Genomic DNA, 22,217 nt, shown 5'->3' with positions numbered 1-22,217 from the left:
CTGTCACCTAATGTAGAGCTGGAATCCAAATGAATGCAAAAATACATTTTAAATGAATTGAGAAATGAGTTTTTATCAGCTTTGTTTTGGGAAGTTTTAAAATCTCTGCCGTTGCTCTGATTTTGGTCCATTGTAGAGAAGGAAATATTGTGCATTGAGTGAAGTAAAAGATATTCAAATATATTTCCATTCAAGCCTCTCTGAATTTAATGAACAGATTTATTTGAAGCTCGTATCTCACATACCATGTGAGGTATATCATAGATTTAATTTTTTTTATCCTTTGAAGCAGTTTGAAAGTATGACATAATGTGACAATATGACAACTACTTTTTTACAGACCCAAATTGTTGCTCAGCTAGGACTCAATAGGATTCAATGATGGAGGCTAAATAATCAGACAATCTTCTAACGCTGATGAACAGTGAATGGTTCCTAATTGTGCTCTCACCAAAAATCTGGAGGTTTATTATCGTGGAGTGAATTAGACACTTATACCAAGGACCCTCATGTAGGCTATGTGAGAAGAGATGAGGACTAATATAGAAATTAGGTTGACTGAATGTGTCCCAGAAGGCAGTGGGTGATGTCACGTATTTGAGTAACTGTACCAACACTAAAACAAGATGTAGATTAGGACTGTAGCAGTGCTATAGATTAGAACTGTTGCATTTATAAGAGACAGGCTTTTATTTACACCCAGAGAGTCTACAGAATCTATCCACTCTTCACCAAAAGGCAATCTTACCACAGCAATGGAGACACCAGATTTGGTTTAACAAAAACTCAGGAGGAAACCGATCCCAGCATTTCCCCTGCAATAATGACACAAACAGATCCAGTGCACACACAGCGATCTTTGTGTCTGTGGATTAGCCATTTGTGGAACCAATCATGGTTCCCACTGTCCCAAAACCATTCTCTCTCTCCAGTAAGCCTCTAATACCTCCTCTCAGTGTGACTTTGTATCAGGAGCACCTCTTGGCTATGAGAAGCTACGCTAAAATGCAGTCTGTGAGAAGTAGAAATGTGTGTTTGAGTCTGTATGTGAGTGCTCGTGTTCGTGAGAGAAGACTTCCTCTGGGAACCATGTTAGCTAGTTGGGAAAGTGTTGATTGTTTTCTGTGCATACGCTGAACATGTGAAAATAAAATTAGAATTAAATTTTGTTGTAAAAAAAACAGTTTGCAGTGTTCTGGAAATGAATGAAGCAGCAATGGGATTCCTTTCCTACGTAAAAAAAGTTATCTCCTCCCAGCCTCCAGTGGGTTGAAATGCCTTCAGAGTGTTGCAATTTTGAGCAAGTGTTAAGTACATCTGTGTGTGCATGTTTCAGTGTGTGTGTGTGTGTGTGTGTGTTTACTTGTACATCTGCAGTCCCGTGAAATGTCTCGGCGTGTTGTATTTCTCAATGTGGAAGTATCAGATAATAGAGGGGCCTGTGTATTCATCCTGCCTGTGTGAAGGTCAAAGCTCTCACATGTTCACTCTCTCTCTCTCTCTCTCTCTCTGTGTAGTCTCTGAAGGTGTCTTGCCTCAGTGCACTCCTGTCACCCATTTTAACATTGCTTGGGTTCCTTTTAGTAGCACTGCTCTCTCATCCAATGGGAAGCAAGCTGTTGGCAAGGGAAATTGCTTCTGTGTTTAATTATAGGTTATAAATGGTTGGGAGGAGAGAGATGTGCCATGCTGATGCTAAAAAGATGATGAGAAATAGACCAAATGAATTGAACCACAAGACTAAAACCATTTGGAATCTTTAAAAAAAGATAAAAGAAAAGTATTTTTGTGTCTTGCAGTTAGGGCTCTCCAGTGACTGGAAACTTTTAGAAAACGACTGAGATCCTTCGGGCTGCCAACAGCCTCTTACACTCTTTAAGATAGAGTTAGTGGGTGTGTTACCAATCTCTGGCTTGCTGGAAATACAATCTCTTAATAACACCTTCACATGGGTGAAGCCTGAGAGGATGAAGTGATAATAAAGGGCTCTTTTCACAGAGCTGGTAACAAGGCTGAATTGTGAGGAGGCAGAGTGGTGACTCTCAGCTACAGAGACTCAAGACTCTCTGTGTTTTTGGGCCAGTGGATCTCCTTGTCAGCACAGGTTTTCAGATGAATGGTCCTGAATGGTTTCCCCTCTCCTACACACACACACACACACACACACACACACACACCTAGTTTCGCCACATCTGTCATCATTCCCTTTCCGGCATAGCTCATCCAAAAAGTCAAACCCTTACTGACAAACACGTGTATATTTGTACCTGTCACGACACAGGGTTACGAAACACTCTGATTTCACCTGTGTTTCTGTGAGAATGAGAACGCAGTGGTACCTGGCCTCTTGGGTTAGAAGTGAGGGAACATAAGCCTCTTTGTCCCACACTCCCTGTTTAACAGTCTCTCCCATGTCTCGCTCATCATTTACTCTCTTCTCAGCAGCCATTCAGTCCCTCCTGGTTTTCTCCACATATCTGTATTCCATAATCACTCTCTCTCCTGTTTCAATGCTTTCATTAGCGAGTGGTTGGAATGCACTCTTAAGTACTCCATCAATCCAACACAGTTCAATAGCTTGTCACTCAGCTCATTTGCTAATATGACTGATTGACACTACCCTGCCTAAAAGACCACACCACGAATATGTTTTTGCCGATTAACTACATTTTTTTACATCATGGCCAACCATTTTCAAAAGCATGCGTACAATTTTTGATTAATTTATTAGCTTCCATACAGTGGATGGTTTTTCTTAATTTCACAGCAGACATTTTGACTTGTTCTAGTAGGAAATAAGATTAGCAATGGCTCCGTTCTATTCAAGTGTCCCAGTAAGCCATGACAGTGTGACTGTGATGAACAATACCAGGGGGCCTGTAAAACTGCAGTACATGGTAAAAAATGTGATTAAGGAGTGGTTGAACTTGCTGTAGTGATGTGTAAGTGTACTCCAGGACCCCATGACATCACTGTTGGGTGTGGTTACAGGTTACAAGCACACTTCCTACCAGACCTGACCCTGCCCATTAGTAATGCTGGGTGTGGTTTCTCTAATATCACCCACTCAGGTAAAAGCATTATGCAATTCATGGGCTAAAACATGGTAAAAACTACCAAAATGGTTCCTCAAAGATATCTAATTCTCTTCTCTACTTAATCCTCTCAGGTGGAGACAGTATTCGGTTCTCCCAACATGACAGTGGCTTATCACGTGACTGGAGGGGACATGGTTTACCCTCCCTCTGTAGTGCTGGAAGGCTTGGACGCCTATGGCCGTGATAAGCTGATTGCAGACCTGCGACAGTACCTCCCCATGGTAACAGCCCTGCCCATCCCAGTTGCATCATGGAGATCCAGCCCAGCCACTGGCTTCCAACTGAAAACAGGTCAGCTAGTGTTCAGTCGGGATGAAAGCAAAAAATAAGTCAGAGATCAGCTTGAGACTTTGTGTTGTTTATACCTGCTGTCATTGTGCACTGAAGCAAATTCAGTGCAAACTAGGTTTGAGAAGTAAGACAATAAGATAAATCTTGTGATACCGCATCAGAGGAGGAAATAACAATATCGTGAGTCTAGTCAGAATTTAGGTACAAAAGATAATATATATTATATTTTCAGTGTTCCCAAAATATATACTGCCAAACATAGAAAAAACACAATGTTGTAGCATCCTGAAGAATAATAGTGTCTGCCAGAGTACAGGTTTGTGAGCTCATTTTGATTTTATGTTGCAGTGCTGCAGTTTGTGGGAGCAGGTGATGATCCTCGGTCCTGTCGGTTTTCTCAAATGATGGAGCAGAGGCTTGAGAAGGTGTTTTCTGAAGCGCAGGCCAAAGTGCTCAATACCAACAGCAGACTCTCTATTCAGGTACTGTGGTGTAACAGTTGTGTTGCACTGTGTAGGTGTTCCCCTTACTGTTACAGTGGTAATGCTGGGATTTTCAACATACAGCCAGTTTTGAAACTGGTGCAGTGTAATGTTCTGGTGTCATTAAATGGATCAAAACAATCTGAGGTCGGACTCAGATAGAGACCTGATGTCACCTTTTTTGGACAATGTCATGTATACAGAACAACCCAAACAGAAGCTAAGCTAGATGGTGTATACTAGAGTTTACTAAATGTTGTTTGCAGTATAATAGAATAGATGCTACTTCGACAGTTTCGTCCCCTGTCACACATCAATATTACCATGCGGTTTAGGTGATTTGGCAGCTACAACCAGATGCAAACTGTGTGCAATTTGTGCAAAATTGTCCCTTAGTGTATCAGGCTTTGCCTTTTAAACAAGAGCAGCTTCTAAGATGCAAATTAATTATGTTTAGGGAGGCAATGTTTGTATTAATTTTAATGAGCTGCCACATTAAAGTGCACCCTATATTAAAGCTAATTTGATGGTTATGCATGGTTGAAATACTACAATATTTTTGCACTCTTTCATGCTTTGCCAATTTCCCAGCCCTTGTGCTTCTTGATGATTTTCATATTTGTTGATTCAAGACAATAATTGATTTTTTGATGTTTGGCATCTCTACTGTGTCATTTTGTTCTACAAGATTTGTACTAATCTTTTAGATTTGCACATTACAGTAATGTAATCCAAATCCTTTTCAAAATGTTTTTCTGTGTCCTCCTCTTACCCTGAGCCTGTACTCTTCCCAGATGCTGAGTGTCTCCCAGGCAGCAGGCACTCCTGCTGTGTCATTGGTCTACACTGTGAAGAATGGGACTGTCTTCCTTAATGGCACGGCTGCCTCAAACCTCCTTGGTCAGCTGTCAGCTGAGCTGGTGGGCTACTTCCTCTTCTATCCACCACTTGTCATTGCTGAGCGTAAGTTACAATTTGCACTCCAAAATACGTCTGTTAGTCAGGAGTAATTCAAAAGCCTTACAAGAAGAGACACCAGAAGTTGTTCTTGTGTTCTCTTGGGAATGATTTGTGTACAAATTAGATTCAATTTTTTTTGCGCTGAAGCCTACAAGAGGTTCTATGACAGGCTGTGTCTCACAAAGCATGCTGGTCTCTCATCTGTAGTTCCAGACCTTTGGACAAATGAACTGATATATTGATTTACTGTCCTAGTAGAAATCAAGACCTGAACCATCCTTACAAACTGCAGTTGGTTTAATGTAGTTAAAGTGGTTGTTTTCTGAGCATATTTTATTATTATCTGAAAAGGTCTGTCTACGCAATGGTAGAAGTCAGTTCACTCAGTTCAATCGCTAAGCCTGACTGACGTCCAGTTTCTTAGTAATTGGATGTTTGTGACTGTTCTGCTGCTTTTTACGATCACAGTTGTTTTTTAATGATTGAGTCACTTAAAGATAGTTGATGCAAAGACACAACTAAGCCCATGCCTTTCATCTCAGCCCCCTTTGAGGGCATACTCAGCCTAGTGCTCCATCTGTGTTAGAGATGTACTCAAAGAAAAACAAATGAAGAGTGACAGGGAATCAGCAGGAGCCTAAACAGCAATCTTAGTAGAGTCCTAGTGTGCAGCCTGTTTCCATCTCCAGTGTAACTGGGGAATGATATGTAAACTGCTCAGCAGAGGGAGATATGGCAGATGCAGAGCTCTGAGATGTAATGATGGTACTTTATGGATCCCTGAAGGAGAGATTCATTGTTTTGTTTGACCTTGTTGTTACAGGTTAAATGTGCAAAAGGGGCCTCAGTGTCTTCCATAATGTAGTCTTGTGTAACCAAGCCTCTGTCTTATTAAGCTCAAGGAGGCCTGGTGAAAATGTATATAAAGGCTTCTGTTCTAGCAGAAATAAGTCTGTCTAGCTTAATTATAATGGAGGAATACAAGCAGCTGCAGTGCTTGAATTCCTCCAGACTTTGGTCAGTTTGACAAAACAGAGCTTTGGCTGTGCAAGATCATGCTCAGGATCAGAGCAGAGTTAATGCTTGAGCCAGGAATTAAGCCAGGGGCATCCCTGTATTACTATCAGGCCGAGCCCAATCTTCAAACACTTTCTTTTTTAACTTTCCTGTTCTTCTTTGCTGAGCCCAGTGCGTAAATGGGCTAAGGATCTTCTCTAACCTACCAAACAACTCAAATGTTTGACGTTTGACCTTAGCTTGTGAACAACTTACAAGCATTTTAACAGTATCTCTAACGCCCTGTGTGCTGATGTTAGAGATGGATGTCCAGGCTACTAACAAGAACAAACAGTGGAGTTTCTGCCTGGCCTCCATTATTTACCTCCTGCTGTGGCTTGTTCATTGGTCCAGATGTGATGTATTTACAGGTGACTGATGGCCAGCTGAACCAAATAGCTGGTAAATAAGACATGGTCATGTAATATATTTCTACTTTACAAGTTGATGTGGACAGCCTCAGTGTACCGTTACACAGTCGCCCAGCCTGAAGTGCATTATGGGACACTGACGGCCATCGAAGATACAGACATAAGATATACAATTTGGAGGTTGCATGTAACCGTATTTACAGGAGCCTTTGGTGTGATTGTGACCAAACCAAATAAAAAATTTGGTGTTGCTTCCCTTAAATCTAGTCTTCAAAGGATGTAAATCCTGAGTTGGGATGCAGCATCAGCGTCAATGAGGGCAGATATCAGTTTTGGTTAACACACTGCTAGTGAGCATTAAATTAAAACTCTCTTTGTGATGGGATTGAATTATGTTACAAAGTTACCTACGGGAAGGATGATTCGGTTTGGGAGCAGAGAACGAGAGGAAGGCAACTAGATACAAAGAAGGGACTCTAAGAGAGCATAAACTGACAAGGAGAAAAACTCAGTAAGACAGGAGAGTGAAAGACAGAACGAGAGAGTGTGACAATGACTTTGCTCTGTTTGTTTTGTAGCCTCGCCATTAGTGATATTACACTGTTCGCAGGAGGTGTGAGCATATGCTGGCAGCGGCTGCCTCCTCACTTCAAAGCCAATTATCGGAGTAAATAATTAACAGTGGGGGATTCTCATACCACCTTGGGCTCTGCTCTGACAGAAAAGGCCCGGGATCTCACACCACTCCGAAGTGCCTGTTTGTAGCACAGAGTACTCCGTCGTTCCTGTGACGCTGGTGTAGGCTGGACGACTACGCTCAGCTGTTTTACTCCCCCTCTGCTCTTCAGCAATCGCTCTCAAGTGGAATATGAGTGGAGCTCATGTCTCTTTTTAGACCATAACAATCATTGGAAAATATAACCCGAGCACTGATGTAAAATAGAAATATTATTTTCATAATAGCTTCCTTGGAATGACTTATAAATGCACTTCAGTTTGCATCCCCCAGGTTCTCATCACACAACAGCAGAGGTTCATGTCAGAAGCAGAAACCTCTTCGCCGATTAATATTCCACAAGATTCAAACTTATAGATGATGTTGGACTGATTTTGCTGACAGCCCTGCGGCGCTATCCATTAACAATGCCAAAGCCCTTAGTGTGTGTGTGCCCCCCCCCCACCACCACCACCCCCCTCTCTCCTGTCATGCCTGAGTGTACATTTCTGCTTTCACAGGCCAGTGATACAGCATTCCCCCAAACACTGCACCAGCCTCCAGCACAAGAGCGTGATCAGGCAGGAAATAGATGTAAAAGAACACAGAAGACAGCTAGAGCTCAGGCAGCTGAAAGCTCTCCTTGCCTCTGTATTTTAGAGATAGTGAAGCTTTAAACTGAGAGTTCAACCAAACAAAATGCACCAAACTGTAAACTGTTCTTCTACAAACGAAGTTTCAGAGGTTTTTATACATTTGGCTCAGGTTTAAAAGCACTGCTTCCTTAAGTAACAAATGTCTGGCTAGCGAGACCACCACTTGTTGTAACGATAACATTTACAGCAGTGAAAATAAACACATTTTAAAATTGTTCTTGATGATTTTTTTTGGGTGCATTTTTCTATATTGAAGACTGATTGTGCTGACTGATAGAAACGCTGCAGCTCTATTGACACACAGCCTAAAACTTTAAAAGGCATATGTAAATGGAACTGCAGTGTGAAAAGGTGATTATGTAATTCTTTGGATTTTCAGATATTCAGTTTGCAGTTTGTTTTCCCTTGCACCTTGAGTCTTTTCATGTTCAATTTCCCTTTTTTGTTCAATTTTACTTTGTTACAGTATGTTTAACGATTACATGTTGAATAAAAATTGCTTCATACAAAATAATTCATGAAGATTAATGCTTGATTATTGCTGATGCTGAGGGGGGGAATGATTATGTTTCTATGTCTTTGCAGCAATGGAGTACCACAATCTGAACACCTCCATTGCTACCAGAGACTTCTGGGTTATTACAGGTAAGGATATCATTGTTTCAAATCTTTTCTTTTTTACTAAATATTAAAAAACATAACTTCTTCAGGGGGAACTTATGTGTGTCATAATTGTAATGCAAAAACCCCCAATATATATATATATATATATCAATTTTTGATCCTCCTTGCTGCATGTACCTTTAAAATTTCAAACAGAGCACTATTCATAGTAATGAAAGACATTATGCATCGGCTTGTGTTTATAATCTAAACTGTCTCCTTTCACAGGAGCAATTAGATGCATAAAACTCCTGGATTGTTTGTTGTTTAGTATTTCCCCTGTTGGCTTTATGAATGACTAGATCTGCTGAGCAACATGAATATATTTCACAGTGCTCAAGGGCACCCACACTGCTGTATTGTGTAATGGATGGTCCTTTCAGATCAGGCTGTGTAGCTCTTAACCCTGCACTTACTGCGATGAGAGGCCGAGTCAGTTCAAGGTCGCCCCGTAGATGATGGGATTTACTCACACTGAACAAGATGTATAACCAGGAACCCATTGCTTTTCAACTGTTGATAAAATGGAATAGATTAATGCTGCGTTAGGTGATGTTTGACCACTAGGGGACAGAAAAACTCCAATACAAGCTTTCAAGAAGCATAGCCCTGATTTATTATTAGCTTATCACGTTGTTATGGCTCATAACAACTTGCCAGCAACAACTTGTCAGCAACTTATATATCTGTCAAATACAGAGCAACATGCGCTTCCCGTAAGGCCCTTGCAGCCTGGGAATCCTGCAGAAGTCTCACTGAAATCACACACTGTGTTTTTGTCTCGCTCACACACATTTCTAATTTTGCCTCTATGTCTTTCTTTCTTTGTGCCACTTTCTCTTTCCTCGCCAACTATTTATTTTCTGTCTTAACAACCATCTGGCCATCCTCTTTCTTTCGTCTACTTTTGCAGTGATCCAGGATGTGGATAACGCCAGCCTGGAGGGACAGTACCAAAGCTTTGCCAGTCTAATGGAGCAGCGGCTGGCAGAGCTGTTTGTGTTGGCAGGCCAGCAGGGCACTCGTTTCAGACGAGCCACTACTGTAGGCAGCCACACTGTCCAGGTAAGAAACTGGCACGGCAGCCCACAGGGAGTGCCACGTCTGACTTTCTTGGAAGTACAAACAGTCTACGGAACACAGGGTTAGGGAGTGAAAACAGCATATCCTTTTAGATTGCTATTTTGATGTTTTGTTTGTTACTCAGAAGTCTAATGAAAGCATTAATCCAATAGTTTTGTTGGCTTATATCTTACAGTATGAATGTTTCATGAGATGCACGCTTTGATACGCACTTCTGCACAGGCTTGCATGATTACTCGTGGTCAACCCTTGATAATTAGGGAGCTTCTCAGCTCATCATCTGCTAATTGCTCATCAAAACAAGCCAGAGGTTGAATGTTTTATTAAACAAGTGCTCTCTTCTGTCCATGTGGTTTTTTCCTCTCGTGAGACACGTCTAAATGCATGGTTTTACTTCACAACAAATTAACCAGCCATTCAGCTGTAAACATGTTTTAACCCTTTTCGTTTCCAATCAGATGGTGAACATCCGTAGAGTGTCAGGGTCCAAGAATCCAGCAGAGATGACCTACTATGTCCAGCACAATGGCGTTCCTTTATCGGGCACGTCAGCTGCCAAGGTCCTGAACACAGTGGATTCTCAGACCATGGCGCTCACCCTGGGCTACTTTGTCCAGCTGCAAGCAGAACGTAAGCACAGCATCCTTCTGGCATTTGAGAAGTAGGCGAATAGACAGAAACACTGACAGACAGACATGCAAACCAAAACACATGACTCATGCTGAGTTTAGAAAGAAGAGCTGGTGCTGGGGTGAGTGGAGTGGAAGAAAAGGTTGAGGAAGCTCTTTGCTCTCTAATCTCTCTGACATGCTCCCGGCAGGACATTGTTCGTTTGTGGCTGCAGTGCTGCTCACTGCTAAGGGAAAGGGAGATGGGGGGAGAGGGGGAGACAGAATTGGTCAGAAGAGAGAGAGAGATAGCATGCTGCATTCTCTCACAGATTGTTGCCTACAACAGCTGAATCAGGCACACTGTATATCAGGTTGAGCTGTGCGCAGTGTCACTTAGCGTGGGCGTGACGGATGCTTCTGCATGTTGCAGGAAAAGTATGCTGTGTATTATACTTCCAATGAAGTGACTAACTGTTATGTAGTGTTTAGTGTCTACTGGGTGCTGTTTCATGAAGTGATGATTTTTTTCAGCTGTGGTCAAGAACCCTCCTAATAACCTTTGGATAATCGCTGCAGTGTTGGCCCCGATCGCTGTAGTAACACTCATTATCATCATCATCACAGCCGTGCTGTGCAGGAAGAATAAAAATGACTTTAAAGCTGATGCCATTGGCAACCTCAATCCCAGAGCAAAGGTATCTGTCTTTCTTTCTATGTATCTGTGTTGAAGCGGGCTACAACTGAAGCTATTTTGATAATGGATTCATTGTTTCAATCATGTTTCAAGCTTCTCAAATGTGATCATTTGCAGTTTTATATCATTTTAAACTGACTGTGTTTGGGTTTTGGACTTCTGGTCGAACAAAACAAGACATTTAAAGACATCACTTTGGACTCTGGGAAATTATAATGGGCATTGTTTTGCTAGTTTCTGATATTTTATAAACAAAAGTATGAATTGATTAATTGAGAAACTGATCAGCAGATTAATTGATAATGAAAATAATCAGTAGTTGCAGCCCTAGAGTAGGTGCAGTTGGCACACTGTGGACAGCTGTATGTGTCATTGTTGTATGTCTCTTATGTTGTATTCTGTATTATCTGCACAATGCCACATCTGTATGACCTGTGTTAATGTGTTGGTAGAATGCTAGTCAATCTTGAAACATGAACAAACACACTGTTTAAAACAGTTTCTCTTGTTTGCAGATGGCATATCGGAGAGATGTGGGCTATTATCACCAGGTATCTGCCTCTCTGTATTTCCTCTCATTACCGATCTGTGTTTTCATCTTCAGGGCTCAACTGTGCCAACAGTGGGATTTGAATGGGATTCAGCACAGACATCACTTATGATATATTTCAATAAATCCCGCTGTGCTGATGAAAACTAGGGATACAACAGCACTTTGGAGTGACAAACCTTTTACAATGAGATTTTCTTAGATGACGGGCTGGTATTGCCTATTCTCCTTATAGCAGTCTCCAGATGGCTAAGCTTTACAGAGAATGGTTATTATGGAGATTGGTTTTTCACGCAGAATGAGTGTGTGTGTGTACTGACACTTGTTTGTTTTTTGTAGAGAAGATTGAAAACTGTTCCCATTATTGTTGCATTAAGGGTGTCGTAATGTCCTAATCAAAGTTATCTCTCCTCCTCCATGTCGGTTGTTTTTTCTGCACAGTGGTTCTCTTTACTGTTATATGTCAGTGCAGATAAATGGAAATGCATAGTATAACACTCAGCACATCCCACTGCTTTATTTATGGGATTTCATATGAGAGAAAGTAATAAAATCTGCAATATTAAACTGTGAAAGTCAATTCAGTGCTGCTTTCAGAGCAGTTATTATTATAGAACACCTAAGGTCCCGCAAAGTCTCATCATGTAAAAAACACCAAAAAAGCTTAATTCCTTCGGATATTAAATATTATTTGGTTGATTCTGACAAACCATCACATTCTATGCAGAGTTTATAGCCGATTCTTTCCAATAAGTAATGTGAAAAACAAGGAAAACTTCTTAAAATGTTCAAAGATAGAGTCCTAAAAATTTAAATGAGGCTTTTGCACTACCTCTTCTGTAAGCCAAACATTTTCATCACATACCCTTGTTAGAATTTCCTACAGTAGCACTTTTAGATAGTGAGAAAACTGGATCCAAAGAAAATCTTTACTCTCTTTCTATATATGTGTGTGTGTGTGTGTGTGTGTGTGTGTGTGTGTGTGCAATAGGAAGAGAGAGGATGCATGTTCTTCAGTCAGGGGAGTTATCACATATTGATTTTGGACCATGGCTCGGCTGCATTGAGGAAGTGATGTGTGTCTGACAATTTATGACACTGCGATGAGAGTAGTCTTAAATATTTCAGTGTGTGTGTGTGTGTGTGTGTGTGTGTGTGTGTGTGTTTGAACTCCTTTGGCCCCTACCTTCTCTATAAACATCCAGAGTTTGGTAAAACACCATGAATCCTCCTTCCTCCGCCCTCTTATCCTCTAATGTGTTCCAACGTTTAACTACTTTATTTCTGTGCAAGTCTGCAGATCTCATCTTGTCACCGCCCACTGTGAGTCGTTTATTTGACAAGAATTTGGACGAAAATGAAAAAGGGCCTTGGTTAAATCTGTGCTTATCTATTTCAAGGCACAGCAGCGCAGTAATCCCAGTTCTGCTCCTTAAATCCTCTGGACATCTCTTAAAAAGATACACTTTTGAGCTATTTTGAGATGTTTGTCTTTGTGACACTTCTGGTTGGCTAATGTATGTCTCTTTGTATCTCCTATCAGTCACTTTTTTTTGTCTACAGGTATGTGAAAGCAAATCATTCTCACATAAAATGTCTCTTTTGTCTTTCTCCGTTTTCACTCAACCCGTCCATCAGCCAGTGCAGGGTTTTGACTATGCCAAGCAGCACCTGGGCCAACAGGGAGGGGATGAGGAGACCCTGCCTGCCAGTCAGGATACCTTAGTGATGTCCCTACAAATTCGGGACACACCACTTTCACTAGAAAAGGCCCTGCAGCAAGACGGAACTGCCAACAAGAAAAGCCTCACCTCTGACAAACACAAAAGGTATCATTAGATCGACACACATTCTTCATGCTGTAATCTGTATCACCAGAAATTGTGAAAACATTTTTTTTTTTATTGTATCTACTTTATTAACAACTTTTAGACATTTTTCATATTTTCAGGGACAAAAGACTTATCTGGAGATTGAAGAACACAACACTGTTATTATAGTAAAATGATGTTGGCCTTAAAATAAAGTTTTATAAAGCTTTTCTATGATTAACTGGATGAAGGAGAAGCAACACCTATTGATATTCAGTTTAAGAGAGGAAGTGATATATTTTATTTTGGAGGTAGGATTAAACACTGCATGATTGTTATTTATGTTAATTATAATATCACATTCAATTAAAAACAGCAGTAAGCAGATTAAAAACATTAACAAAACAGATTCATCACTGTGTTCTTTACAAAGAAGACACAAAAACCATTAAAACACAAGGAGACAGTCAGTTTAGATAGATGTGTGTTTGTCTACAGATTTGTGTGTGTGTGTGTGTGTGTGTGTGTGTTTGTATGTGTGCAAATGGGCATAGTGATGGATATGAAATAGCCTGGGACAGCTCCATTGCAAACAGCTAAGCTACAGGTTTTCAGGCTCAACCTTCATCAGTCTGCACTGTATTTGTCTCAGTTAACAAGAAGGAAACATGTTGCTTCCTCAACCAGATGATAATCAGCTGAATCATCTCAATTTATTCAGAAATATTTTAAAATTTCTCCTTCAACTGAGAATGAAAGCAATCATCCTCACAAAGTGTAGTACATTTGCTTACAGTATGTGTGTGTGTTATCTCAAGAATTGCACCACTGCTCTGTCAGAAAGCTCCTGGGCCGCATAGAGAGAGACAGGACTATAAAACACAAAGATCCCTCCAGCCCTATTGTGTGTCCTCATTCTACCTCGATGCTGAATGATAGGCACTCATTAACAGAGTTCTCTGTATGGGCAGGTGAAATTGACCTTTTTCCTCATCTGACAGTCAGTAGTGCTGTTTCGGAAATTAATTGCCATGTTAAATCATGCTAAATTATTTAATCGAGGAACGCAAAAGGGCGTAATCTTTCAAAGCCATGCAGGGTAATGAGATCAGATGAAATGTATGTGACAGAACAGGATCTATAGACTGCAGGTCCTGCACTAATGATTTTGGAGACTCATGAGGCAGCAAAAGTTTTTCATTTGTTATTTATGAAACTATTGGTCTTAAAGGTTCCTATCTTTTTTATGAGATCACATCTTAAAATGTCATCATTCACTAGTATTTATCCGGTTTTCAATCCCAGTCGCAGTTATGTGAACTATGTGCATTTTTAGTTCAGTTTTAGTAGAATGGAGCAGGTCACCATGTTTTTCCAGTTTAATAACAGAGTACAGTAGTAGATATACATTTAGTTTAGAATATGGAGAAAACACCACAGTGTTGCATTTCAGCTATTTGCTACTATGCAACATAAGGTATAGCTGGTGGAAAAGAAGCTGTCCTGCAAGTGCAACATGATTTTGCTGAGACCAATGACAGAGGAGCGAACGCTGTGCTCATTTAATCAGGTGTAGGTTTGCAGTTCTTGTTGACTTCTGAGTGAAGGTGAAACATTTACCTGTTGTGCTGCCTGTTTGATATAACATCTGTCCCCAAATGCCTGTTGAGCCCTGCCAGACAAAGAGAAACGCGAGGGAGGATGCTGTTGTTTAATTTAGATAGCATAACTTATGAAATCAGGGCTAGGATGCTGGTTGGATACAAATAAATCTAAAAACATGCAGGCACAATCACCTCTAATTTGCTTCTTCCTCTCTAAAGTCATCCCTTCATGTGTACCAAGGTCACACAACTGTTAGCCTCTAAACATCAACACAGGATCAAACATACAACCCCCTCAGAATAGCCAATGCAAACGTATTTCTGCACACCTCAATTAATCATCACACATTGCACGTCTTTGTTGAGCCTGTGACTGTTGCATGGAGCCGTCTCTCTGCAGCACTGCCTCAGCGAGAGCAGGGAGGGCAGCCGCTGTTCCTCCGTCTCTCTTTGCTGTTATCATTTTTACCAGACAATTAGGGGATAGACCACGGCGCTTTGATGTCACTGTCAGCCTCGTGGTCCTCTGAGCCGCCGCTTGATCAGCTCTAATTCCAACTACAGTACAGCGTTTGAAGCCAGTGAAACAAGAATTGGATAAAGCAATTGTTTGTCCAATTAACGGAAGAACCTTTCTTCACGCCGGACATGAACGCACACTGGTTTTGAAACATACATGACACATACTAAAGAATACGTCCACAATGCATATGTAATGTATATGAGCATAAAAATACACAAGTTTATTCATGAAAATGCTGTAGATACATGTACAAAACACACACACACACACACACACACACACATAAAAACACCACTTGGCAAAACAATGGCAAGATTTCAGCATTAATATCATAAAGTTTGAAACTTGACAAGCTGATGACTTTTAGTTTAGTTTGTGGTCCTTTTTGGTGTTGTTGTGGTTTTAGGACAATCAGCTGATTTTTCTGGCATTTGCTATCATTTCACTGACCCAAAGGACTGAAGCGACCGTTCTTCAGAACCAGGCAGTGTGTAGTGATGGTTTTGATAACGAACACACATTTTTTCATTGTACAAAAAAACACAATAATAATACATTATGTTTGCCGGACTTGAGAGATGCGGAGAGGAAGGTGATGTTGTAAAAGGGAGGGATGACATAACCTGGCTGTGAGCCCAGCTTCCGGAGAGCTCACCGCCTTTCCTGTTGCTATGGTTACTTGCAGCAAGTTGCCGAGCGAGGACGGTTCCGTCATCAGCAACGAATCAGAGAAGCTGAATTCCGGCAGGGGCTTGACAGTGCTGAAAGTCACAGCGCAGCAGAAACTGACAAAGGAGGAGACGCGCAAGAGGGACGGTGAGAGTCACAATTTGATGCAAACACAAGTTATTTATTCTACAGCTCCAAGGTCAGGTGTGTCACACATGCCAAACATTTCCTCCCATTCTCTCCCATGTGAAACAGTTTTCCAGTCTCTGTTTCTCATGCACACAGGTACCCTAAGAGAAATGCACTGCCACTGCAGCTTTTTTTTTTACAGCCAGAAAGGTAGCCACTCAGCAGTACGCAGAGATGGACCCGATGAATATGCATGAGACAGACACTCTGCTGACATGATACAGTATGTCAGACTAGTGGATGCTGTGACACAGTGGCAGAAACACATACACGCACACGTTCACTAATGCAAAAAATGCAGAAAGACCATATGAAGTCACACATCTTGTGTGAAAGTAAAAGCCGATCAGACGTTGAACTATGTGCTGTTCTATTCTCGTCCAATGAAGCTAAATGTTCCATTTGTGGTGGGTGTGAGTTAAATTAATCAAATTCCAAAACTCTTGCTTGTAAATTGGATGGTGCTCGCTAGATTATGATTTTCTTAATGGGTGGATTTGAATAATTCATCAGCTGAGTTAAATGAAACTAGAATTGAATCCAGTTTGTCTGATGTCAGATAAGGAATGAAAGTGCAAAGTCAGTTTCTTTCATCTATCACAGAGATGCATTGGCACAACCTTTTGAAGCCAACGCTATCTTTGTGATCTATTGTCTCCGTCCACCACTTCATTTGCTGACATGGACGACTGATGTTTGACATAATCCCACAGTGTCAGCCACAGAGAGACAAAGTGATGAGAGCGAGACAGAGAGCGAGACAGAGAGAGAGACAGAGAGACAAAGAGGGAGTGTGACAGCTTGCTCCCCTTTGACTGACAATGTGATGATTAGAGGTATTTGTAGTCTCTTTGTGATTGAACTCCCTCTCTGTTCTTCAGATCCATATGACACCTCCTCTGGCTCCCTGCAGCTCATTTCCATAAAGCCCATGGCGGCTCAGCCCAACTACTCACACCCTGCTTCCTCTGACCGCAGCCAGGACTCAGCTGTCGTCAACGGAGAGGTGATGCCCGTGCACACATCCTTTTAGAGCGATACACAGACTTACATGTACATATACACAAACGCAGACATGAGCAAATGAACATGAAATACATGAAATGTATTAAAGGCCCATAAGACTTATCAGCTTCTTACTGTGAGCGACAAAGAAGAGGTCACTATTCTATTTTCTGCCAGATTTAGAACAGTTTTCATTATTTCACATGAGAAATGGATTCATTTGTTGTTGTTTTTTGCGTTTCTCATAAAGTGGACAGTGCTCAGCTGAAAAAAAAGTGCACCTGTTGCAGTTAAGCAACATTTGAATCAAAATGTTAATGACAGGTGTGGAGGTGTTTTCTTATGTTGCCAGAACTGTCAATCAAATCTGATTAAACCAGAACGACACAGTCCTGGGGAAGCAGATGAGCTGACATTTTGAGTGATAAACTCTTAATAAATAATAACTAAAGAGGTTTTTTTCCCACTACTTATCTGAACTTGAATATTTAATGTCACAGAGAAATACTTCAATTTGAAACCAAGTTTTCTGGGGCTTTAAAAGATGCTCCACTCCGGCATTAATTTTCTGAAATAAAATAGAACAATTTTTTCATGGAGAGTCCGTTTAAATGAGTTACGTGATTTGTGGCATTGTATGATTTCATCTGATGAAGCTCTGACCTCAGATGACCACAGTAGAATAATGTACAGTGGTTAAAGCATGGGGCGTTTTCTTACGGTACTGGAATCACAAACATATTCCTGCCATTTCTCTATTTTAAAATAGGATTTTTGGAGATATTGTAAGCTCATCCAAGTGTTAGAAATTATATAATACAACCTTTACAATAAACTGATTGGTTCAATAGCATGGGGTTAACATACTTTTGAATTATTTTGTTCTTTTTTTTTTGTAATTTCTTTCTGTGATTTTGAAGCAATATAATAAACATAAAAAATAATGGATATGTTCAGAATCTCCCAGACTGTGATGATTGCATAACAGTTTCATTTTCAGAGCTACTTATTTTAATCCACACATGCCTTTTAAGATAAAGCAGAATCTTACCACATACAGCAAGAAGAACCTTGTGCCTGATTTCGTTGTCATCTCCCGTGTTTCTTGTTTGCATCATGCGCTCTTTCCTCTCTGCAGGTGAACTTGGCTCTGAAACAGAAGTCAGACATTGAGCACTACAGGAACAAGCTGAGGCTGAAGGCTAAGAGGAAGGGCTATTATGACTTCCCCTCCACCGACGGCAGCAGCAGCGGTCGAGCTCTGCCGCAGAGACAGCGGCACGGCCATGAGAGGGCAGCCGGTGAGCATGGCAGACCACTGGAGCCTGATGATGAGCGAGGTTCCACTTATGTCAAGTCTCACAGGAGGTGAGGGGAGAGTGGAAAAGCAAGTGGAACCTGGGTTTGGCTGAGTGTAAACAGAAAAGAAAATGCTTACATAAGGGTGTGAGGATACAATCCGAACGGTCACAAAATGCTGCAGGTGACGTGGCATTTCATATTCTTTGATCTGGCTTATAACCACGGCCAGTTATCCATCTCTGCTGACCTCTGCCTTGCCTAGTCAGTTTATAGATAAGTAAAACTGTGTCCTCTAATGTTGTCATTCTCCCTTAGTATGCAGTGAGAGACCCATCAGGCCTGTCTGATTAGTTTGATCCAAGTCCTGAGCTTCCATAATGGAGATAAGAGGGTTGTCAGGGTGTCGGACTATGCTGGTTCTGTCCTGCTTCTGCTTTACAAATGCACATAAAGATGGACAGAGTCTTTGGTTATAACAGACTCAGGGCAAAGGGGGGGGACAGCCGTCTCCACATGAGATTAACATTACATCACACTTGCTGCCTTCAGAGCGGAAAGCAACATTTGAATTTTGGCTTGTGCGTTGACTTAGCGAAGGGCTGAATGGACTTGCTATTTTTATATCCCACCATGGTGAGCGAGATGAGGATTTTAGGAGCTATTCACTGTCGAAATGAGCATGTGGCTGAACAGTTGCAGCAACACACTAATATGCATCATGTCCTTTGTCATCGATTGTGCATTGTTGTTTTGTTTTTACTAGATGCTTTATCAGTATTGCATTTTCTGTGCTACACCTCAAGGATATCCTCATACCTGGCAGATGGCATGACATTATCATTTAAAATGTTGATTAAACTCTTATACTTGATGTCCTTATGAGATATCCCAACATACTGTATTTATTTAGTCTGTATCGCAACTTTATGTACCGTTTTTGAAAGGGAATAAAACACATTCCCCCACTGTGTTCTCCACCACCTCCACTTCCTATCCACCTTTCACTGCAGGCACTCTGAAACCATGGCTGAAACTGAGAAAGGATATCAATTCTATATCAATCCCAGGTCTGATTTACACTTAATCCACTCTTTACTCTAATTGGCAGGCACTCCCAGGTAGGGCAGACGGCCTATCGCAGCAGACAGAGTCTGAGCAGCCCCAGTCCTGGAGGAACAGAGATGGACCTGCTTGTTATGAGGGAGAGACCCAGGAGAGGCATTCGCAACAGTGGCTATGATGTGAGTCACATGTCATCACCTAATCACCCTGTCTCCCAACAAGACGCAGTTAAACTTGCCAAAACATTTAATGTTTTAAAAAGGTAGTACCTACTGTGTGATTGACAGAGAGACACTGTGTTGGTATTTTTTTAAAATAATATTAGGTACTTTGCATGTAAAACAACCTAATACCACTGTTTTCAATCTAGTCAGACAGAATAGAAAAGATCATCATTAATCAGAGCTTGTCAGTGCTAAATCTGTGCCTTATTGCCCTATTTAAGACACAGCCACTGAGCTAGAAATCAGACATATTCTACTCAGGTGTGGTTTCAAGTGTGCCACAGTGAGCTGAAAGAAGAGAAGTGGCTCATTCATAATTAAGATCAAAGATTTATAAGGTCCTGTCGTTTTGATATGTAATGCGTCTCAGGATGGCTGGTTTGTGCCTCCACTCTTTTATTGTTCCATTATGGCTCCGTGCATGGCTCTTACTGCCATGAATACCAGCATGTGACCTCCCAAGAGTAATCGACCGGACCATTCCTAAAAAGTGTTTTCCTTCAGAGCTGTCCTTATGTAAAAAATATGGAAAGTGATAGAAATATTTCACTGAACTTCCTTTGACCTGCCAGCCGTTTCTGACCAGTCCCAGCAGGAAAGACGCAGGTGTAACTGGCTGCGGTATTGTTGTGCTGACTCACTGGCATTTAGATGAAAAACAAATGTTATTATATAAACCTGTGCGTTTCCTACTATTGCAAGTCAAATGTCTGCTGTGAAAATAGCCTCTTGTGCATTTGATTTAGATATATCGGGCCATAAACAAAATGCCACAGGTCTTAACTTGACAAACTTCAGAATTATATTATAGAAGACTCTTGACAAGCTCTACAAATTTAGATTTTCCAGACAAATAGCAGTTCCCTGATTCTTATCTCCCATTGTCATGACTCTTGGTTGGTTTTTACTTGCTGTGGATAAACTCTGTGTAGCCAGCTGTTTTTCTCAGATAGAAATGTGGCACACAATAGCCAGTACAAGCTACACAGCCCTTTTTCAGAACCTCTGGCCCTGTTGATTACAATGGGACTAGTGTAGCTGCAGGCCCCAGAACTGCAGATGCAAGTTTCTGCCGTTCCGTGTTGCAGGGGGGGCTGATTTATGAGGTGCACTACGCTAGGTCTCCTGTGGCTATCCTCTATTCGCACAGGAAGTAGGGCAGCCTCAACTCGTATTCATTTATCACTGAATATGAGGACTGGAGGGATGGAAACAGAGGCTGGGAAAGGGAGAAAGAGGGAGCAGAGGGTATGAAAAGGTGGAGGGATTTTCAAAAAATGTGAGAAAGAGGATGGAAAAGATGAAGTGAGGTAGCAGGTAATTAAAGAAGATGGAGAGGCAATGGAGAGTGAGACAGGATGATGGTTATACTGTATAAAGTGTAGATAAGAAAAGAGAAACTGAGAGGGAAGATACAAAATAGAGTACAGAAAAGTGCAGGTTAGCACTCACTGAAACAAACCGCCTGGTGCTGCTGCTGCACCTACTGTGACCAAGCAGTTACACTGCTGGATCAAACTCCAGCTGACTTATCTCAGTAACATGAAACAGCCTCTTCTAGCTCAGTCAGCACCTTGTCAACAACCCACTGAGGGGATTACAGGAGACATTATAGAACTTGTAATTTACCTGTTAATATCCCACTAATTAATTGTGAAGAGGTTTCATTTTCTAATATTCAATCCAGGTGTAAATCAGAGATCACGTGACTACAGGTGGCCGCTGCCACAAATTCACCCACACAAGCGATCACCATAAAACTACAATTGCGATGCGATTTAAAATTGTGCCCAACTTTCACATCCTTTTATTCTTGTATGACAGATTCCATATTTTTTGTAACTGTGTTTGCTCATCAATCAGATCTGTTCATATATGATAGCGTACACTGTTTCTATGTATTAGCAAGTAAAAGTTTGAAAATGTGTGTTGAGTCTCCCTCTTGAGAATGTGTTTGTGTATGTTTTAGACTGAGCCTGAGTTGATCGAGGAGACGAATGTTGACCGTCTAATGGGGCCGCGGGGATACATGTACGGCCGGGGCTTGAAAGGCCACTCAGAGACATCCACTCTGAGTTCACAGCCATCCATTGATGAAGTGCGACAGCAGATGCACCTGCTGCTGGAGGAGGCATTCAGCCTGGCTTCAGGGGGCCAGTCCACATCCGGAAGACACTCCCATCACCACCACCCACCTCCTGACCATTACAGCCCTGCACCGCCTCCCCTCCCCTATGCAGACATGGTGACCAGCGCCCCGGGTACAATGAGCTGTGGACGGGGAGGCCTGCAGTGGGTACCATCTTATGGTGCAGACGTGTATCAGTGCAGCCTGCCCAAACCGGTAAGTGGGATGAGATTATCTGCCCTCTCTTAAGAACTGTGTTGGAGTTTATGTAACCTTAAATGCCTTTCACTATCTGTTTAAGGCCTTTCACTTCACCCAGCTCCCTGAGATGGCCATGGGTTCCCCTCCCCCTTTACCACCTCGCACTGGACCTCCTCCTGGGACCTCCTTAAGACGGTAAGGCTGAGTAGGTCTCACACGCACGCGCACACACACACACACACACATGCAGGCTGACACAGACATACACA

General features: G+C 41.6%; 1 protein-coding gene across 1 annotated transcript in view; it reads left to right on the top strand.

The window, feature by feature from the left end:
• The window catches only part of kiaa1549lb (KIAA1549-like b), a 52,872-nt gene that overhangs the window by 28,239 nt on the left and 2,416 nt on the right, over window positions 1–22,217 (top strand). Inside the window, exons 5-19 of the mRNA XM_070907929.1 lie at window positions 3,170–3,389; window positions 3,738–3,871; window positions 4,666–4,834; window positions 8,215–8,274; window positions 9,206–9,357; window positions 9,834–10,005; window positions 10,518–10,681; window positions 11,196–11,231; window positions 12,869–13,059; window positions 15,854–15,984; window positions 16,908–17,032; window positions 18,170–18,399; window positions 19,442–19,574; window positions 21,589–21,963; window positions 22,049–22,143. Of these exons, the coding sequence (XP_070764030.1) occupies window positions 3,170–3,389; window positions 3,738–3,871; window positions 4,666–4,834; window positions 8,215–8,274; window positions 9,206–9,357; window positions 9,834–10,005; window positions 10,518–10,681; window positions 11,196–11,231; window positions 12,869–13,059; window positions 15,854–15,984; window positions 16,908–17,032; window positions 18,170–18,399; window positions 19,442–19,574; window positions 21,589–21,963; window positions 22,049–22,143 (2,387 nt within the window). The remainder of the gene's footprint in view (window positions 1–3,169; window positions 3,390–3,737; window positions 3,872–4,665; window positions 4,835–8,214; window positions 8,275–9,205; window positions 9,358–9,833; window positions 10,006–10,517; window positions 10,682–11,195; window positions 11,232–12,868; window positions 13,060–15,853; window positions 15,985–16,907; window positions 17,033–18,169; window positions 18,400–19,441; window positions 19,575–21,588; window positions 21,964–22,048; window positions 22,144–22,217) is intronic.

Source organism: Enoplosus armatus, chromosome 1, assembly GCF_043641665.1.
Source record: "Enoplosus armatus isolate fEnoArm2 chromosome 1, fEnoArm2.hap1, whole genome shotgun sequence".
NCBI classification, from domain to species: Eukaryota; Metazoa; Chordata; class Actinopteri; order Centrarchiformes; family Enoplosidae; genus Enoplosus; species Enoplosus armatus.
This window is presented reverse-complemented; position numbering and strand designations above follow the sequence as displayed.